At 47.0% G+C, this 14,740-nt stretch overlaps 1 protein-coding gene and 1 long non-coding RNA gene across 13 annotated transcripts in view; one reads left to right on the top strand and one right to left on the bottom strand.

Moving 5' to 3' along the window:
- Positions 1-1,058: 1,058 nt before the first annotated feature.
- Positions 1,059-4,639, top strand: LOC121658406. Its single transcript, XR_006013953.1, has 2 exons — positions 1,059-3,598; positions 4,237-4,639. It is a non-coding gene; the product is annotated as an uncharacterized LOC121658406 (long non-coding RNA).
- Positions 4,640-9,702: 5,063 nt separating this feature from the next.
- The window catches only part of CADPS (calcium dependent secretion activator), a 210,514-nt gene continuing 205,476 nt past the window's right edge, over positions 9,703-14,740 (bottom strand). For all 12 annotated transcript variants that reach the window (XM_042015159.1, XM_042015148.1, XM_042015248.1 and 9 more), the window contains 2 exons: positions 13,666-13,770; positions 9,703-11,034 (listed from right to left, as the gene is read on the bottom strand). In XM_042015159.1, the coding sequence (XP_041871093.1) occupies positions 10,855-11,034; positions 13,666-13,770 (285 nt within the window). In that variant the 3' untranslated portion in view covers positions 9,703-10,854. The remainder of the gene's footprint in view (positions 11,035-13,665; positions 13,771-14,740) is intronic.

The following is a 14,740-nucleotide window of genomic DNA, read 5'->3' as shown; positions in this document are numbered from 1 at the left end:
TTTTTTCCGCCTCCCTCGCGCGCCTAAGAAAGTTTAGAGGAATTCGGGGGTTTTGTGCGGTGCTGACAAAGCCGCGCCTCCTCTCCCCGCCAGGGCAGCTCGCCGTCGGCTGTTTGCAGACAGGCTTTTTCACCTGCGAACCACAACACGCTCCAGAAACAAACTTTAAAAGCGGCGGCCGCCCCGGGCTGCCTGCGGGCAGAGGGGAGCGCCCAGCCCCGGGGTGACACCCCGCCTGGAGCATCAGGTGTTGGCGTCCGCCCAGCCCTGCCCGCCCGGATCTGACGGGTCAGCGTGCAAGGGAGCGAGGGAACCGTCCCGCTTCTGGGGGAGAGGCTGGGACGGGACCACGGAGAACCACAGGAGCTGTGCTCGGTGTCTGGGCTGTGGGAGAGCCCGGCGGAGCCCCGGGGAGGCGCGCCGTGCTTGAGCAGCGCTGCCTGCCCAGCCCGCGCCTCCTCCGGGCAGCGGGAGCGGGCAGGCGGCGGCTGGGCTGGGCTCTGCTCGCTCCCGGGGCTCGCGGGCTTTAGCGAAGTATTTAATTAGCCTCCACAAACTTCTTTTCCTCGCCTGCAGATTATACTGAGTGGAGGGTTGGGAACTATTTTACACCTTGCCACTCACATGTTAATTAATCTCTATCTAACCCTAATTGCAGTTTATTCAAGCACCGCTCAAACAGCTCACCCACACAATAAACACTGGGGCTGCTTTTATCCATATTACTCCCCGCTCACACGTTGAGTAATTAACTCCAGTACCAACTAATAGTGCAAACAAATATTTTCTGTAAACGAGATGATTTCGGGCAGGATAAAAGAAGGGCTGCGGAGCCGGGGCCGGGAGCTCGCTGCCAGCTTCCCCGAGCCGCCCTCGTCCTTGCCCGGGTGTTTGCTGAATCGGGTCTCTCCCTCTTTCCCTCCCTCCCTGGCCAAGGGGACGACTGCCGGCTTGCTACTCCGCATCCACCGCCCTACTCGGGGCAGCGGGTCCCGCAGGCCTCGAGGTTCCCGGGGGCGAGGAGGGGTGGTGGGGGGCTTGCGGAGCCCCGGGGCTGCCTCCTTCCTGCAGCCCGGAGAAGCTCCCGTGTATCCCGAGGCCGGGTACCGGTTTGGGCCGTGCCGCTGTCTCCCGGCCGGCTCGAAACCGGGTGCCGCACGCCTTACGCATCAGGGCGTTGAGATCCCAGCTAAGACCCGGGCATCAGAGCTCAGTATTTTAATTTAAATCGCAGGTTTAGGCACAGCTGGAGGCCGTCTCTATCGATTCGACTTCTGCTGTTCTGGCGAACATATTACAACTGACTGACTTTGAGACAGCTGCCCTAGCCCCGTTGCCTGCCCACCACCGAGCCCGAGCCCCTCTGCTCCCGGAGTGCCAAGCGGGGCGGGGGGTGTGTCGGGGGGGGGGTCGAGCGGCCCAGCCCGGCTTCGGGAGGCAGGAGCGTCTGCACGTCGGGCGCGCAGCGGGCTCCCGGCTCGGCCCCGCAGCGGGCTCCCGGCTCGGGCCCGCGTTCCGCATCCCCCGTGGAGGCAGTTCTCCCGTAGGGTTTTAATCCTTCACCCCCGGCATTTGGAGGGAGAAATGGTTTGCATATTTTTCCCAATAAGGCGCACGCCGCAAAGACTTTCCCACTGCGGACGCGATCGCTCCTACGGTTATTTTTACGCCGCTGCCTCCCCAGAAAAACGAGTGCGGTGCCCGGGCAGGCCGGGCCGGAGCCATGCGGGACACGCAGGGTCACCCGCGGCTTCTCTAGCGCCCGCTCCTCTCGGCGGTCCCGTACGCTCCCGGCAGTCCCAGCCCCAAACGCTCCCCGGCCGCTGACATCGAAAACCGGCGGGGGTTCCCCTTTCGCTCTTGGACGGCCAGACCCTGTTGGTGAGGGACTCCTGGGGACGCGTCCCGGGTGGGTCCCAGGCAGGCGGGAGCGCAGGGCCCCGCAGGCCCGGCCCAGTTCCCCACGTCCGTCGGGCCGCCTCCGCCCGGGCAGCCGGCACTGGGCATTTCTGGTCTACTGGAAGATAACTTAGGATCCTCCTAGTTATTTAACTTGGCAGCTGCTTAAACTCCACAGTGGAAGCTGCCGAAAGTTATTAGCGTTATGCTTCAATCTCCCCGAAATGGTGGCTTTTATTTCTATGCTGCTTTGCTTTCTATAGGTATTTTTCTAAATACTTTTTTCCCAATTTTTTTTCCTTATAATTTTTTAATAGAAGGTGATGGACTGCCGGGTGAGCCACCAGCCCAGGCACTTAGGATCGGGCTGTCTTTGTGAGCCAGGGTGGGGGAGCAGCTTTTTCTGTGGCTTTGCAGCTTTTTCAAAGGTGCGCTGGAGAGGCCCACGGCTGGGCTGGGAGGAGGGCTGGGCTGCGGAGCTGCCCGGCCCTGGCCCCACCGTGCTGGATTTGGGTCTGTCTCCATACAAGGCAGTAATTACGACCTGAAAGGGTCAGCCCAGGGATGCTCCCAAGGTGTTTGGTCGCAGGTCGGTTTGCAATGGTCAGAGACAGACACAGTTTGAACAAATTAATGAGCGACGAACAGAGAAGTCAGGGTAGCAAAGTTTGCGGCAGGGATGAAGCGAGGGTTGTTACCCACGTGAATCTTTCCCGTTATTCCTTAAACCGCAATACTTTGTACAACGGGAGCAGTACCCCTGCAGTACTGTGTGCCTTAGTTCCCATGGGCAGTCCATCCTATCCTGCAGGGCCCATAGCATCGGTAGGGTGACCCTGCTGCCCTGTCACCCAACGGAGACTGCCACGCTGGGGCAGGGGTAGTGCCTGGCAAGGCCACCTTGGATGGAGCAGAGGCTTTGAGACCCTCCAGAATATTTTTTGCATCCCTTTTATTGAGTTATGTACGTTCCTGCCTATCTCTAGGCAGATAATTTTATTTTGTATTTTCAGATTTTTTTTTTTTTTAATTAGGGACCTAAGTTTTTGGACCACTGTACAGATCCCAGAGGACCTGTAGTTAGTAAGGATTTTGGAAGCAAACTGGCTCAGAGTCCTTGCATGGCTGTGCTGGTCTACTCTGTCAGTGATGGCAGGAGTAGAAAACATCGATGTTTTCAACCTGAATTCAATTTTAAAAGCTGGTATCTGACCTGCTTCTAAAGCTGTTTGAAATCTAGTCCCACTGCAGAGCAACTGGCAGGACACTGTGGCAGGAGCTGCACAGAGTGCCTCGATGACAATCAAATGGGCTTATGTAATTCTAAAAATGGCAACTCCTTACTTGCCACATCTCTTTCTGTCTATGCGGAGAGTCCTGCAGAGCTGCCAAACAGAAGCAATTGAATGAACTCTTTTCCCGGCTCATTCCTTCTTCCGCAGCTCAGAGAAAGTGAGCCAGAGCTTATTCTAGTTTGCCTGTCAACAGGAATGGTAACTAACGGTTCGATCCCAGCCAGGCTTTATGCCCCAAAAACGCTGCCTGCCTGCCTGTGAGGAGCGGAGAGAGACATCATGAGGGAAATCTAGTTCCTGGTGCGAGACTGGTCTAGCCCAGGAGGCAGGCGAGGAGTCGGTGGAATCCACACCATATCTAAAGCCAACCTGGCCAATAAGGCAAGGAAGAAACTGTTGAAAGGGTGAGCTGATATTCTTCATCTTTATTGTCGGAAATAGTCATCCTTCGCGTTGCAGTAATGGAGCAATGCTGCGTTTCATTTCTGAACACTGAAACTGAAAGATGTTCCTTCCTAATGTTTTGAAATGTTGTACTTTTTTGTTTTGAAAGAGTGGGAGCTTTTAAGTTTTTCTGGGTTTGTAGGGGTTTTTTCCCCTTATTTTCTATTTAGGAGAAAAGGTGGGAGGAAGTAGAGAAGGAGAATATAATAGGGAGATGGCCTTGTTCTCACTTTCCTACTAAAAACGTTTCAGGAAAAGGAGCAAAAAGCAGTGAAAATGGGTAGAAGCCCACTTCAGTTTTGTGTTCCTATTCCTTCCCTTTTTTTTGCTTGAAAGAAGGATGGCCAAAAAAGTAAGTGGGACAAACTCCATGTGTTTTGAATTATTCTCCCCTTAATGAGATAGAAAAACATCTCCTTTTTGAAATTACTTGCTTTTTCAATGAAGAAAACCAAACAGAGAAAGAATCTTTTCAAAACCAGTCTTTCCACTGTCGTTTTGCCACTCACTCCTCACTCGGTATTGTCCAGTCTTTCTGGCTATGCTATGTTAGGTTGTTTGAGATTTGTATTTGCCATTGTTTAAACTGTTGTCACAGGTGTCCCCATCTGCTGCAGAGCTGGACTCCAAGTGGAGTGGTATGGAGGTGGCAGCGGATGGCAGCATGCTGTCCCCTTCCTCTGGGGTGTGTGGGACTGGCTGGACTGCAGCGTTCCTGTCCCTCATGGTGGCTAAGTCAGAGAGAGCCTGGCAAGACTCCCAGATTGACGAGTGAAAGTGCTGCTGTGCTGCTTGGGCACAAGAAAAGGGCTGATTTAATTCCAGAAGACATGATCTAGAAGAACCACAAAACATCCCCTCAACAATGAGAACCCAAACTAAAAATCCAGACCTCATTACTGGAGGAAAAAACTTCAATGCACAACCCAAGTATTTCCTGAATGTTCAAGAATACCCAGAACTTATGTAAAAATAAATGATAATTTATTGATTTGATTTAATTTTGAGCCTAGCTTGTGATTTTGGAGTGGGGCTGGAGATAGTTTGACTATTTCCGACAATAAAGATGAAGATGAGTTGTGAGAAAAGCCCGGGCAAGTCATCAGCCCTGGGACACAGAGGAGCTGCTTCAGCTCCTCCTCACAAAACACAGAGCACTGCAGAACCCACCAAGAGCTCTGAGACTTCTTGGGTGTGGAGGACCTCACCAGGGTAACTGTTTCTCCATGGGGAGCTCTAGGCTTTTGGTCCCACAGTCCATGGATGAGGCTGGTGTTCCGTGGCCACGGCCAGTTTGTGTTGGAGGGACTGGCTCATCAATTCCTGGTTATACACCAAGCAGATGACCAAGGGTAGATCTGTCATGGTGAGCATTAGCTGTCCCTGGTTGGTCATCCTTCCTGTCCCCATTGGGCTGTGCTACTGGTTGACTCCCAGAACTGCTGAACACGGCTATGGGACATGTTCCTGTCCCTGATGTGAGGGTCTGCATGGGCTTAGAGGCTGCCGCGTGCTCTGCCTCTGATGTAAAACCAAACCTGCAATCTTTGCCTGTTTAGCTGGATAGAAAAATACCTTCCCTGTTATCAGAGTTCATCATCATGTTCACTTCTAGTCTTTGAGCTATTTATCTCCTCCTACCTCCCTTCCAGTGCAGGCTTCCCCTCTCCAGCTGACAGCCTGGGACAGCCCTGACATCAGCTGCTTGTGGAGCTCTCTGTGCAGAAAGCCAGTCCTAAACGGTGTGGCCTTTGTTCACCCCAGCTGTCGAATCCTCCAGGATCTGCAACAAGTCCTCATTTTACAGAGCCCATCTTGACAGTCCCCAGTCTGATCTGACCACCTGGTTTGTTTTTGAATCGAGCACTTGAGTCATAACATTTCTGTTTATTTCAACAACTGTATTCCTTGCATAGGAAATGAGCCAAGATGATCTAAGGCAGGGATAGCAAAGCATGCCATGGTTGTAATTGCTTTTGCTCTCCCAATATAAAATTTTACCATATAATCAAAACCTTATTTTTGTAGTACTGGACTCTGCTATTGACTTAATCTTCTTATGTGCTCCTATTATTCTAGTGATTTCATCGTTGTATGTTGATTTTAATCTTTTGATCTCCATATTAGCTACTGCCTGCAACTAATTTGTTGCTCAATGTTTTTCTTTGTTTTGACCTGTGAGGCATTTTCCTCATGGCACACAACTCTGCTGGCAGATTGCATATAATCTCTGCACTTTTTTTCTCTCATATTTTGCCTAGTTACAACAAATGTGGATTTACAACTTGAAATGGAATATGTATCTTTTAGAAAGGCTGAGGAAAATATTACTTCAGATTTAGCTTGAGAGCCTAAACGTGTTTGATTAAAGGAAATATCATGGAATACATCTTACCAGAGAGAGGTGTCACACAGGCTTTTTTTAGTCCAGAGAGTTCATGATGGGTGAAAACTGCAATAATTATATGCAGTTGGGATCAAAGAGTTCTGAAAGCAGTGCTAGATCTGAGATGAAGAGGGCTGGGTTTTGTGAATGGCTCAAAGGACTCCCCTAGCTGAGCTTGGTTTGATACAACGGTGGCTCTGTTGAATCCTGGCAACATGGAGCAGGTTTTTGAACAAATACTGGTGATGGAAGTGCAGAGTTGTGAACTTCACAGCCAAAGTGCAGAGATTGACATACGGCTCAGCTGCATTTTGGTTGGCCATTAGACAGCAGCTTTTCCCCTTGGTAGTTGATGGTTTAACCTGTGCTGATTTATCATGTGCTTTGCATTCGCTTTTTCTTTTAAAGCTTAGAGAAATAATTTTTGCCTTAGGTTTGCTGTGACTTTTTAAAAAGAACACAGCCTGAACATTGGCAAAATCATCTTTGCTTTGTTGCGTGCCTGTTTATGTTTCTGAACACAAATTGTCTTCTAATATTTTTGACGTTTTGGTCACTAGAAAGGCAGAAAAGCAATTTCTAAGATGCCTATGGGCCAGAAGACATGCATTACAGCAGAGGGGAAAGAATCTGTTAGTTGCTGAAATATAAAACAAATTGGATGAACAGCTGCTGACACTTGTCAGTCAAATAGTTGATAGCATTTTCAGTCTCCATGCCACATGCTTTAAGTAAGTCTGTCAAAAAAAGGATATTTTCGCTGGACTTCCCTGTAAATATGAGAGAAGTTTTGGCCTGATCTATCATTTAAAATTTTGCTGGCAGAAGAATGAAATTTTCCTCTTTTCCCCAAATGGATTGACATAACTGTACTGGCAGATTCTTCATCTAGGTGCAGTTGTACTGGCAGAAAGTCCTTTGACTGTTGGAGCTCATTCCATCACAGCAATGGGTTGAAGTGAACCAGCAACAGATCTTTGCATTCCTTGGCCATGTTTGCCAGCACTCCCACAAGCCCTTTTAGGTGCTGCCAAAGGTGTAGCTTTGCTCTGCAGGAGCTGAGCCCTGTCCAGACTGTAATCTGTGGCCAGGAGGGATTTGAACCCAGATTGATATTTTTCAGGCAAAACCAAACAATTTTGGATTTGATGTTTCTGCAGGACTGACCCGAGGTGGCTCTTCCCACCCCTGGTACCACAGTGCAGCACCCATTTAGGAAAGGGTTGGGCTGCCAGCACCCCCCTAGCCACATGCAGGGTTAAAAGCAGTGGGGATCAGGGTGCAGTGCACTCCTTTGCTCAGCCACAGGCTGCAGGCTCTGGAATGGGAGGTTAAATGCTGCCTTGCAGCAATGCTTGTATGCGAGATCTTCTCCCTCCTTACACTAAAGTACATAACCTGAAGCTCATCTTTTGGGTCCAAATGCTTGAAAAACAGTGAGTTGGTTAATGCCTCCCTGTTCTGTGGTGAAGCCTCAGGGCTGTGGAGTCACTGGGGTGCTTTATTGGGGTTTGAGGACACAAAAAGCTGTCACAGGCCATAGGGTCACTGCTCATGACAGAGGCACTCAGTCAAGGGTGTCCAATTGCTGCTGTTTCAGGGCGGTACCGATGTGCATTAGCAATGCACAGCCAAGGAGCATCTCCTGAAGGCTGCACCCACACTCTCTCATTCAAAAAACTGAGCAGGGCTCACTATTTTGAAAGGTGGCAGGTGGAAGTGGGCTGTGTTTTTACCCAATAAATATTTTGTGTTTAAAAAAACAAGGGGAGACATTTCCAGAGCAGAATCAAGCTATTTCTCTAGCTCTGCTCTGCCTGACTGGGAACAGAACTATAAATTTGGGTGTCCTTCAGTACTCTTTGCTACCAGCCTTGTGACCACCCCAGTAAGGCTTTCCCAAGGCTTCCTCTTGGAGCTGTTGTCCTTCACATAAATATTTGGGACAGCTGAGGGAGAGGATAAAGAGGCATGAACACGTGTGTGCATCAGTATGTGTATGGGTGTCAAGTGGGTCTCAACCACCTAGAAAGAAGGGACCAGGTGATGCTTGCAGTTTGTTCCTTGCTTTGTATCTTGTGAGACTTGCTTTGTCAGGAAAGTCCTGGGAGGGCTTCACGGTGGGATTGAAGGCTCCAAGCATAATGAGGTCAAGGAATAGATGTTTTTTGTGCGCATCCCAGTGACAAACATGCAGAGGCATCTGAACTGGTTTTGATAGACTCTGTATGACTTAAACACTCAACACTTAAACATTTAAACACTTAAACACTCTACTATCCCAGTTCCTCTGCTGACTCCGGGCCAAGTAGTTGCACATATGAAGGGTGGGTAAGAAGAGGGAAAAGCTTCCTGTGTCAGCGGTCACAAAACCAGATACCTGCCTAAGTCTTCAGAAGTAGCTTTTTCTGGCAATGCTTCCCTCTTACCAGCAGCACAGAGCAAGACAAAAATCAAGTCAGCTGGGCTACAGGGCTCAAAATTTGTCTATTCTGGTGCATCAGATGGCTTCTCAACATGTAAATGTGCTAAATGTGCACATCCACTGCCCACTCCTGCTAATGCCCCTGTTCCAAGGGGGTGGTGTATGTAGGACACCTGGGAAAGGTAGATGCTAAATGTGTAGGGTGTGGCCAGCCAGGTGGGGCTACACAGCACCTCCACAGCCAGATGCTAAACTCTGACACAGAGGGAAGGGACCCAAAAATCCAGCACTGCAGGTGAATATGCTTTGGGCTCCATAATTATCCCAGCCCCATCTGGGAATCAACACCCTCTTCACAGGCAGTTCCAGAGGTCCCAATCTCCTCCCATATGTCCAGGCGGGTCTCACATCTTTTGGGCTCTGGAAGATGGTTTAGTTTAATTGTTCATTATGTCAGGAAGGTTCATCCAGGTAGGATGTTTTTCTATTTGCCCATCTTTTATTTGTGAGGGATGAACATTTGTCCTGGTTTCCCAGGCTGGCAACAGGTCATTGTGTTTGGGGGTAAAGCACCCCAGTTCTTCTGCTGCTCTCTCAAATGACTGAGACCTGGGCTAGCAGGAATCAGTTCTGGTGTGAATCGGCTGATGGGAGGGAGGGACTGCAAAACCTCTCAGAAAACTCTCAGCCTAACAGAGAATCACAGAATGGACTGGGTTGGAAAGGACCTTAAAGATGATCTAGTTCCAAGCCCCCTGCCATGGGCAGGGACACCTTCCACTAGACCAGGTTGCTCAGAACCCCATCCAGTCTGACTGAACACTTTCAGGGATGGGGCATCCATGACCTCTCTGGGCAACCGGTTCAAGTGTGCTTTCATTAGACACGTTTTCCATCAAACCAGACTTTAATTTAATTTCAACTCACGGTTTGTCTCTGCCCTGTGTGTCTAAGTACTACTGCAGCTGGCTGCTTTGGGAGAAGTTAAAGTACAAACTGAGGCCTTTTGAAGAAAGGTAAGTGTTGGGTAAGGCTGATGGCCATATAATAACAGGAGCTGAACCACAGCAGACATCAATTAGATGTCCAGGGACAAATCATAGGACATAGAACACAGATAATGGTGGAAACAACTGTGGCAGTCATAGCAGAAATACCCTTGTACCTGGGGAACAGACTGTGTGCTCCCAATCCTGACCTTGGGGAGCAAATCAGGAAACCATCTTCTTAATTAATAAACTAAAGAACACCCATGAGAAAACAAAATGCCTTTATTCTGAGAGGTGGGGGCTCTTACATCTCAGCTTGGTTTGGTTTTTTTTTCTAAGGCAGACATAAAAAGACTCCATAATTTATTATTAGGACATCTGAATAGTTATTTATTGAGAAGCCACAGTTCTCACACTTTTACAACTGTCGGCTTGTATAAGGCAAAAAAAGCAAGATGGATCACTATTTTACACAGAAAGTAAAAGTTGGAGAAGGAACTGATGGACATGCAGTTACTGGTCAAAATGCAATGTACATGACATATATAAAAACCATTGTGAAACAGAGGAATTGTAAATTATGTCTACAATCTACGGAAATAAATATTCAATATATTATTATAAACACATTTGTAGAGTCTAAGATTGTAATTAAAGTTGTCTTTGTACATACACAGTTATTTGAAATTTAAACAAAAATGCAACATTTAGAGGAGCAAACGTCAACATAAAACAACTGCTTTGGACTTATAATGTGGCATGATATATCCATAATGATAGGACTAATCTGGTGTGGCAATTAGAATGACTAATCCTTTGGGATGAAGTCTCTATGGAGTTAACTGCATATTGAAGGGAAGAGCCTCTGGTACATTAACAAGGATGCAGAATGATTCAAATGGCTGTCTGGGTTTGTTTGTTTTCTGGTTTTTAAATGAACAGAGAGAACAAAAAATCATTTGTAATTGCCTGGTTTTTCTTTTAAAAACAAAGATGGTTTTTTAAATTAATTTTAAGCAGTTGGCATCCACAGAAGAGAAACAAAGAAATGAAAGGACTTGAGTCACTCATCTTCACAACAATTTACCATCAATGTATATACAGTACATTAATGAAGCATTGTTTAAACTTTAATAACAGGGACACACCTAGCATGTTTTCTATGTAGTTTTTCCATTAACAGTATTAAACAATGGTGCTCCATATTGCTTATGAACATATAGATATGAAATTAGGAAACTGATGAATCAAAGAGAGGTGCTAATCTTATTACCACACAGCTAACATGGCATTTGTATTGGTAAACTTCTCATGGGCATTTAGAGCTGACCTAAAAATTCCTAATGTGGCTAACTGAGTTACAGACGAGGTACATGCATGGATACCAGGCAACCCCCAGCCGGTGCTCCAGCTTCCTTAGTCGTCCTCTTCATCTTCCTCATCGCTGTCCTTCATGGTGATGCCCTGGAGCCCCCCGCCCTCGCTCACTGATGCTGTGGCCTCCTCTACTGTCAGCCGGTTCCGGATGGTCTCGTAGGTTTTGCTGTTCAAGGTGGAGTCCAGCACGCCTTGCAATCGGAAATCCCGGTACGTTTTCTGAAGTGGAGACAGGCGTGGAGGAAGGAGACAGGGAGAGGTCAGGACCAATAGCAGCTCCCCTGCTTTGCTGCAGGAGTCAACCTGTGCCCATGAGCTGTGGGTTTGGGGGCACTAATGGGAGAGGCTGGGATACCAGGGAAATCCCAACCCTGGGGACATTTTGCATCACCTGGGAAGTGCAGAGGCCACAGAAACTGTTGTAAAGTATGTGAACCTTGATAGTGTGCCCCAGCCAAACCCTTTTTAATTATTTTTACCAGAGCCCTCAGAGTAGGACCAGGCTGGAATTACCCTCACCAGCTTCACCTGGCCTTTCCACCTTCAGCTGCAGCACATCAGCCCCAAGAGGGTTTTTAAGCTCCAGTCTGAAGGTTCGAGGGGAAATAAGACAGGTGGGACAGGTTTATGTCTGTTTCCTGGTCTTTGTTGGATTGTTTGGATTTTCTGGACTAACTTAGCTGCTGATCACTGGATGGGTTTTATTGCTGTCATCATCTTGATGCTGCTTGCCTGGATCAGGAGCCCAACCTGTCAGAGCCCTCAGGAATTCATCAAAGACTGAAAGGTAAACTGTGCTGAATTGGGAAAGAAGAAGCTAAAAAACTAAATACCAAGACAGCAAGGAATAGATAAAAAAGGACTGTGCCACACTGGATTAAAACCAATCATGTTACCAGAAAAGTGTGTGTGGAGCTCATGGACAAAATAGAAAAGCCAATCAAGCAATGTGAGAACTCATGCACAGCAGTTGCAAAATGTGTATGTTCTGTATTATGGATAAGTTGTAAAATGTATAGGTAGAGTAACATGTATAGGTAGTATAAGATAAGTAAGTAAAATGTGTAAGTACTGTATTAGGTAAAAGTTGTGAAAGGTATAAGTAAGTAAGAAGATGTGTAAGTGGAGTAATATGTCTAGGTAGTAGAAGATAAGTAAGTAAAATGTATAAGTAGGGTATAATGTCAAAGTTGTGAAATGTGTGAGTGGAGTGTATTTTAAACCATAAGATGCTTCTCTGAAATCATATTGATTTGTTGATCAGAAGGCATGAGGTCCTGCAGAAGCATCTCTGCTGGCCACCACTCTGGCATGGCAGAGGTCCCTTTAGGGTGCCTTGGGCAACAAATTACAGCTCTGTGACTCCAGCCCTGCCTTTGTGGGCTGGGCAGCTTCAAAGCAGGGATGTGCGGGGCTGCTCTGGGGAGCTTTGCATAGGGTGGGCTGGGGTCTAAAAAGATATCAAAGCAATATAAGAGCTCTGCTCCAACTAACTTCCCTTGCTCCTGGATATGTTCATCCTGCCTCTAATATCAGTTATTTCTCTTCAAGCAGCAGGATGTTTATCGCTTGTATCCACAGACATGATTACACGTTCCTGGAATGCTCCATATTAAGCAATCCTACCTACAGTATAGGGATTAAATAAACTAAGTCCAGGATACTGGAGAAATTATTGATGTATAAATACAAGCACAGGGCATATACTTCTTAAATCTCCCTTTCTTCACCTCAAACTGGAGTTGTATTTTCATAGTTCCCATATTTCCCTTGTTATTACAATTAACATCTCTTATTTGAATTTATGTTTAAAAACTTCTCGACTCTGTGAGATAAAACTCTGGTCTTGTTGTTCATTTAATTCTGCTCTGTGCTCTGCATAGAAATAATTTACTGTTTGGCTATTTCAGAAAGTCCTCGGTTTTGTTATAGCTGCTTCTGAATGTAATATTGGTATAAATAAAGCACAAGGCAAAAATCTTTCTTCAGCTAGCTGACAAGTAGGAATAATCTGTCTGTGCCTGTTGTTTTCAGTTATGAAAAGCACATTTAATACATTTCAGTTTTAATTTATTCATGCCTTCAATGTGTTCACTGCATGCAAGACCATAAACATTATAAAATACTAGACCAAAAAGCATTAGATAGAACCTAAAATGATCAAAAATATATTTACCCCCTTCTGTGATCTTATTATTTCATGTAAACCACTGTGATTTCACACTGAAATAATTATCATTAGTCCAAGGCATGCACACACACATATACACATGCACGTGCACTTAAGGGAAAAATAATGCTACTTTCAGGGTATATTATCTCACCTTTGCAATCTCTTAGAGTTAATTATATACACCCATTGTAAAAGAAACAACTTCAATTAACTATGAGAACAATCTTATATGCATTCTGACAATAGTCACAAGCCATAGCTGGGCTTAAATGTTTCTAGCAAAACAGTGTTAAAAACTTTTGGGTTGATTTAACCCATTTTAACACCAGAGTTCACTAGTGTGATCAGCTAATTTGTCCACAAAAAGGCTAATTTTGGTGCACTTACTGTACAGATAAGGTCAAATAGCAAGAGAGTTTGGTTTTTGTTTTTAATGCAAAGAGTCTTTGTTTTTATTTGCACAGCTGTATTTTACATCTCTATGCATTTGAAGTTCCTGTTTATCCAGTGCTAGCTGCCATAGACACAGCTGTCTTAATTCTTTTAAAGAATTTTAACAAAACCTTAATTTATCTGCCAGTGACAGCTTGCCAAAGAGCACGTGCCACACCCATGCAGGCACACATACATGCTCCTCTCGACAGCAAGGGCTACTGAGAACACCTCAGGTGGCTTACCTTTACTATCCTAATGAGAGTTTTCAGTTGGTAGATGTGGAGCTGCAGGTCCATGCGGTCTGTCAGCCAAGTGCATACAACACTCATGGAGCTGGTGTACCATTGCTGCAAGAGAGACGTGACTTCTCTAGCAACCCTGCCAGGGCTGTGTGCGGTGCCGACTGACATGGGTGCCCCCAGCACCCCCTCACACCCACCTTTCCCACCTGCCAGCCCAATCATGGGGGGCCACAAACGGAGAGGGGAGACAGGCATCTGCTCTTACATAGAATTTCCATGCATGAGCTTTTAAATTTTAATAACAACAACAATGAACTTATTAGGAGGGTAACGGCCACCAGTAGTGCTGCAAGGTTTTGTAATCTGATTTTGCCATTGATGGCACTTGCCAGCAGTGATGTGTGTTAGGCTCAAGCCATGTTTCAACCTGTTTCCCCCACAACTGAGAGCACAGTCCTGCCTTTAAGGGTGTCAGTCCCACACTCAGGTTACTTACCGTCTTCAAACTAAATCATAAACAGCCACAGGCTGAGTCTGGGTCCCTGAGGGTGAACAGAGGGGAGGCTCATGCGGGGCAAGGTTTGGCAGAGGGGGAAGGATGTAAGCACCTACGGGTGTCTGCCCAGGCTGCGTAGGAAATGCTCTGGTTTCACCCTTACAATTATGAAAGATGGAAAAGCAGCAATCAGCTTGTTTCAAGCTGCTGAACTCACAGGGCCCCTCCAGGGGCTGAAACTGTGCTGCTTGTCTGTGAAAAAGGCTCGCAGCAGTGTGGCAGCAGCCTGCCATTCCTGCAGTGCAGGAAGGCTCCGATGGGCTGTGGATCAGCGCCTTGCTCACGCAGGGCTGACAGGGCATGTCTGATGCCACACAGATGAGCAGCAAGCCCTCGAGAGGAGGAAAAGTAAGGGCCAGGGGTGGGTGGGGAACCACACAACCTCCCTGCAGTGCTCAGCACAAGGCGTAGTTACAAAGCAGGCAAAAACCCATCACACCTCTGTATGCACAGTTGCATCCTTCTTGTGATCTCTCTTACACGCAGAGATCAAATCCCATACTGTAGACCAGATGCAAT

The sequence above is a fragment of the Corvus kubaryi genome, unplaced genomic scaffold, assembly GCF_017639235.1.
Source record: "Corvus kubaryi isolate FWS band 111438036 unplaced genomic scaffold, C.kubaryi_AGA036_p1.0 136, whole genome shotgun sequence".
NCBI lineage: Eukaryota > Metazoa > Chordata > Aves > Passeriformes > Corvidae > Corvus > Corvus kubaryi.
Note: the sequence above shows the minus strand (reverse complement) of the source record. Positions and strands in the feature narration are given on the sequence as shown.